Source organism: Haliotis rubra, unplaced genomic scaffold (genome assembly GCF_003918875.1).
Source record: "Haliotis rubra isolate DU_JTF1 unplaced genomic scaffold, ASM391887v1 Scf230, whole genome shotgun sequence".
NCBI lineage: Eukaryota > Metazoa > Mollusca > Gastropoda > Lepetellida > Haliotidae > Haliotis > Haliotis rubra.
Genome location: NW_025766337.1, coordinates 927,211 through 933,662, shown reverse-complemented (window position 1 = coordinate 933,662; position 6,452 = coordinate 927,211). Strand labels below are relative to the sequence as shown.

General features: G+C 41.9%; 1 protein-coding gene across 1 annotated transcript; it reads left to right on the top strand.

Annotated features, from left to right (window-relative positions):
• Window positions 1–245: 245 nt before the first annotated feature.
• Window positions 246–5,140, top strand: LOC124278081. The gene is given in 5 exon segments (XM_046713831.1): window positions 246–332; window positions 1,726–1,764; window positions 1,766–1,853; window positions 2,150–2,274; window positions 3,573–5,140. Coding segments are annotated over 5 exon segments (1,140 nt in total). The 3' UTR covers window positions 4,374–5,140.
• The last annotated feature ends 1,312 nt before the right edge of the window (window positions 5,141–6,452 follow it).

Here is a 6,452-nt window from a genome sequence, read left to right as displayed (position 1 = left end):
AGGCTTCTCCCACATTGTTATACACCTGAAATACTGTTACAACGATGTCGAGGACCAGCATGACGTCAGGCTTCTCCCACATTGATATACACCTGAAATACTGTTACAACGATGTCGAGGACCAGCATGACGTCAGGCTTCTCCAAAATTGATATACACCTGAAATACTGTTACAACGATGTCGAGGACCAGCATGACGTCAGGCTTCTCCCACATTGATATACACCTGAAATACTGTTACAACGATGTCGGGGACCAGCATGACGCCAGGCTTCTCCCACATTGATATACACCTGAAATACTGTTACAACGATGTCGAGGACCAGCATGACGTCAGGCTTCTCCCACATTGATATACACCTGAAATACTGTTACAACGATGTCGAGGACCAGCATGACGTCAGGCTTCTCCCACATTGATATACACCTGAAATACTGTTACAACGATGTCGAGGACCAGCATGACGTCAGGCTTCTCCCACATTGATATACACCTGAAATACTGTTACAACGATGTCGAGGACCAGCATGACGTCAGGCTTCTCCCACATTGTTATACACCTGAAATACTGTTACAACGATGTCGAGGACCAGCATGACGTCAGGCTTCTCCCACATTGATATACACCTGAAATACTGTTACAACGATGTCGAGGACCAGCATGACGTCAGGCTTCTCCCACATTGTTATATACCTGAAATACTGTTACAACGATGTTACCCCACTCCCATCCTCATCATGTCACTGTTAATATGATGTCACCCGTGAAGGTCCGGGTTAAAACGAGACTTCAGTAACCCATGCTTGTCGTAAGAGGCGACTAATGGGATCAGGTGGTCAGGCTCGCTGGCTTGGTTGACACGTGTCATCGGTTCCCAATTGCGCAACTCAATGCTCATGCTGTTGATCATTGGATTGTCTGGTCCAGACTCATTTATTTTCAGACCGCCGCCATATGGCTGGAATATTGCTGAGTGCGGCGTAAAACTAAACTCACTCACTCACAATAATATGATGTAATTACGTCATGATGAGAATAATTTGGTGGTCAGTTGGTGTGACTGTCAGTCTCTGGTTTGTCAGATCCAAACTTATCAAGTTTTAAGGTTGCTGTGATATTGCTGGAATATTGCTGATTATGACATTAAACAACAGTCACTCTCACCTTATGAGAACTCAACTGATTACAATCAAATTGTATTATCAATGAGTGCTCTGATGGATGATATGAATGGTTGAGTGTGGTCCTATGCATAGAGCTCAGGTCACTAATCAGTTGAAGTTAAGAAACGTTGGGCTTGGAGAGTCCTTGGAAGGGTAACCGTGTGTGACAGCTTGACTCCTGAGAGTTTCTAGGGCTTCAGTCCTGCCCCACAACGAAGCATATGTGATACATGTGGTCTCACCTTAGGCAAGTGAGTTCAAAATTGCCTCTGTTCACCCAGCAGAAAATGGGTACTTGGTTGGATAAAGTCATGTGACTATAACCTTCTAGTGCCGAACAGGCAGCTTGGGTTATTCGGGGTAATAATGATCACATTGTGCCCTTTGAGCAGGATATCTAGCCTGGAAAAAGGTGCGTAATAAATATTCTCATTATCATATACATGTATAATAGGATTACCAATCAGAATGAAAAACAACAACATTATCAATGTATGGTACTTTTACTGACAATGACAATAAACTCACACCTTGACAAGATTCTGTTTATTCTGTTTCAGACATTTGGCATCCCTTTGTTCATGGCTGCTGATGTGCTAGGCGGGGATCAGCCAAGTCAACAAAAATAATTGTAGGATACACAATCGCTTTGGAAAGGAGGGTTTGGCAACAAAGCTGCTATTCTCAGGTAGACAGTTCCTTGAATTCTTACCTCTCTATCTGGTATAATAAGAGCAATACAGAAGCATTACTCTTACCTTGAATACAACTCATTTTCATAAGTTTTGACATGTAATAAGTAAGTTAACTTGAATGTGAAATGAATGAGTCTCTAAGAGATATATTACTTACAAGAACTGTTACATTACTTAAATTTGTCCATGGGACAACTGGACAAGCCTAGCTAGGTTAAATTGGTTACAAAGGACAAATTTTATCCCAAATTAATGTTGAATATTGACACCCCATACTTCCTAATTTCAGACTCTCGTCTGAATGGCACGTCCAACAGTGGCAGTGTATGGTTTTACAACATCCAGGGAGTGTTCAGAGCCGTGTTTGAGTACCACGAGCTGTTTGTGCAGAGAGACTGTTTGCTCAAGTTAAGGGTAGGAACATGTACTGAAACATCATGTGACATCAGTTATGAACCATTGTCTAGAATGCGCCAGTGGATTACGTAGGGTAATTTTTTATTTGATCTCGTTTGTAACTGACAATATTCAAATGTGATAATCAGCTGACATTTAAAGACAAGTTTAGTTTTGAAAGAGGTTTTGGAACCAACCGCCTATGGAAATACACTTATGAACATCAGGTGTGTGGTTATATGTCGGAACCCTCGTCTGATAGAAAAGTCAGATTTTGTGCAAACTTCCCAGTAAAGAATTTTGAGACAATAACCATGATAACCAACTCATTTTGTGATATTTTAAGAAAACAGAAGCAACATGACAAGTAAATATTAGTGTAAACTGTAATACATGAGGTGAAGATGTTACTACCTACTGAGGCTGTGATAGTGAATGAGCATGTTAAACACATCCAGTAGTAGAACAACAGTTTGTCCTCGGTGGGGTAGCCTAATGGTTAAAGCATTGGCTCGTCATGCCGAAGACCCAGGTTCGAATCCCCACATGGGCACAATGTGTGAAGCCCATTTCTGGTGTCCCCCGCCGTGATGTTGCTGGAATATTGCTAAAAGCGGCGTAAAACCAAACTCAGTCAGTCAGTACTGCCTCATACATTCTTATTTACCTATCGAATGCATTCATCACAGTTACACAAGGCTCACTGCAATAAATCACAAAACCTCTACATCCTCCTGTAACTTTAACAGTATCTGTCCCTATTGTCAGCTATACAGCAGCACATAAGCATGTTCTAGTTGGAAGTCACATGAACATGATACAACAGCATTTGATGGAGACATGTTTTGAAAAAGGGTCCAATCGATAATCCAGGATTTATGAATATCCAGTAGATTGAACCCAAGGGAGGAAGAATGTTGAATACCCAAAGAATAACATCAGTACCAGTCTAGAATAGTGTGAGTCAATAGCGGGTTCTATAGCCCTGATAATGGATAATGCAGAGTGAAAGTTGGATGTGTTTCAGATGTACCTGGTATCTTTGTTAATGCACAAAAACATATAGATAAAACATGTAGTTCTTTGGGTTTAGTTTTTTTTCAAATTGCACCAAATGCATTTATATTGTTGATGCAAACAAGTGTTCCCAAATTGTTTGTGGTCGATTATGAGAAAATATGTTCAAGAGCTTGGTTGTTTAGTCACTGCGACCACTCTACGATTATTGCAATTAATTGGACCACCACTAACAATAGTTTGAGTAAATATGGTTGTTGCTAATGCAGAGTGTAAGTTGGATGTTTTCTGTCTTGCAGGATGTGTGGCTACAACACTACAGTGAACCCGACCTGCCAGAATCCATGTCCCTCTCGTGGACCGACAGTGTGCACCAAACAGAGAACAGTAGTGCTGTGAAACAGGAACACCTTGTGAGCCTCCCGGCCCCGGTGCTCTCCTCCCCAGTCTGTGATAGGGCTGCAGGCGGAAGTGTGGCCAGCACCACCGTGGACTCTTTCATACAACACATCGTTGAACAAAGAAACGCTCATCCATCGAATCCTGAACTCTCTGTTGTAGCCCAGGTCCTCGAGTTTCTCAAGTTGGAACTATGTCATTATGAAATATCACCATCAAACTGTTTTCCTTTTGAGATGTTCAGCTACTACAGGACTTCCCTGGGTGATGCGGCCCTCCAACAGGAACTGAGAAACTGTGCCTTCAACATTCCCACGAGGAAAAACATTGCATTGTGTGTAGTAGCTGAATGGCTGGGCCAGGAGTTCCATAACTTGGAAAGAAATATTGCAAAACGTGTGGATGCTTTTAAGAAAGAGCATATCAACTGTATAGACAATCTGCCTCCAGCAGAATCTATTGTCACTTCTTTGTTTCCGACTGCGATGAAGCGTTTGCTGAGTCGGTGGATCGGTCTGAACCAGCTGCACTCAGCTGACTGTATGAACCAGGATCACAACTACAGTCCTCCGGACAAGAGGCAGCCGGAGCAGACGCGGAATCTCTTCCCACTGATTCAGATTATTCTGGAGTTTGCTAACAATGCATTAATATCTGGAACTGCTCATGTGGTGTTTTCCAGACTTCGATATGCTGTGTAGGTGCACAAACTCTCGCTCTCCGTTTTGACGTCGGCAAATGGCATTGAACAGACTTCAATCTATTTGACTGCAGCTCCTGAGTTTGGTTTGATATTAATTTCTGCGACAATTCGTTATCTTTAAAAACATTATGAAAAAAGGTATTTTGCAGTTGAGGAACTTGCAGGTCTATTTGGGAATTATTGAGGGATAGTTAATAAATAGTGATATAAGGATATATAAGATGTGGGGTCTCTTTGGTAGGACGTAAGTCTACTTTAGTAAGACATAGTTTCACTAAGGTAACAGAGGGTCGGTAAGACAGGGTCAGTATGATGTAAGGTCAGTATGATGTAAGGTTAGTATGGTAAGAGTAGTTTCACTGAGGTAAAACAGGGTCACTATGGTGAGATATGGGATCACTATGGTGTGATATGGGGTCACTGTGGTGAGATATAGATCACTATAGTGAAATATGGGGTCATTGTGGTGAGATGGGGTCACTGTGGTGAGATATGGGGTCACTATGGTGAGATATGGGATCACTATGGTGAGATATAGGATCACTATGGTAAACTTAAGAGAACAGTAGCCAGGCAGTCGTAACTTCCCCAGGTTTTACCTGCTCAGATGGTGTTGATGAGGTGGTATTTGTTGTGTATTGCAGCTGTTATTGGACCTGATGATCAGTTGGTTCATGTTGTTGATCCAGTCCATTTGTGATGTTTTGAAGATTTATTGCCAACTTGAACTGTTTGTATCAGGCAATAAAACAGATATATCATATCCGAGAGTATTGTCTATACCATCTTGAATATCCAGTATGATATGAAAACATTTCTGGTGATACCATGACGATTAGGGATGAACAGGGCAACACCTACCCGCAGTTTCCGTGTCTCAGTGTTGTCTTCAACTTGTTACTATACAGAGCTGAGCTACTGGATAACCCAGTGTTTTCCTATCGGATCCCTATATCTTTTTTGCAGTTTATATGCTCAACTGGAAATCAGAAGTTGCTATTGCAGCCAAAATTTCATAAGCCCTTTATGATTGCAACCCAGGAAGTACATAAAAAGTTGCATTATATGAAATATTGATATACAAGGGTGGTATATTTCAATTCGGTAATATATTAGGAAAACACAACAGATCATCCAGTTGCTCTCTGTAGCAACAAATCTGTGCCTGTTCCAACTATCTGTCCATCCTTAAATGCCTTCAGACCATGGAGAAATAGTTATATCTAGGCATCACCATCTGCAATATATCCTGAAACCTGAGTTAATAGTAAAGACGCCAATTCCACCACCCTGGTAATAAATCTCATATCTCCCATGTGGGAGTGGCAGGATAAAAATCTATGGAATCAAACTGATGGTCCCATCAGGACTCAGTGATCAGTTTGTGAAATTGGTGGATTGTCTGTCAGTGGTGATTGATGGCAAGTCTGGTTTAACACTATGGTGGATTGTGTGTCATTGTGGTGATTGATGGCAAGTCGGGTTTAACACTATGGTGGATTGTGTGTCATTGTGGTGATTGATGGCAAGTCTGGTTTAACACTATGGTGGATTGTGTGTCATTGGGGTGATGGATTGGCAAGTCTGGTTTAACACCATGGTGGATTGTCTGTCAGTGGTGATTGATGGCAAGTCTGGTTTAACACCATGGTGGATTGTCTGTCAGTGGTGATTGATGGCAAGTCTTGTTTAACACCATGGTGGATTGTGTGTCATTGTGGTGATTGATGGCAAGTCTGGTTTCACACCATGGTGGATTGTGTGTCATTGTGGTGATTGATGGCAAGTCTGGTTTAACACTATGGTGGATTGTGTGTCAGTGGTGATTGATGGCAAGTCTGGTTTAACACCATGGTGGATTGTGTGTCATTGTGGTGATTGATGGCAAGTCTGGTTTAACACTATGGTGGATTGTGTGTCATTGTGGTGATTGATGGCAAGTCTGGTTTAACACCATGGTGGATTGTGTGTCGTGGTGATTGATGGCAAGTCTGGTTTAACACCATGGTGGATTGTGTGTCATTGTGGTGATTGATGGCAAGTCTGGTTTAACACTATGGTGGATTGTCTGTCAGTG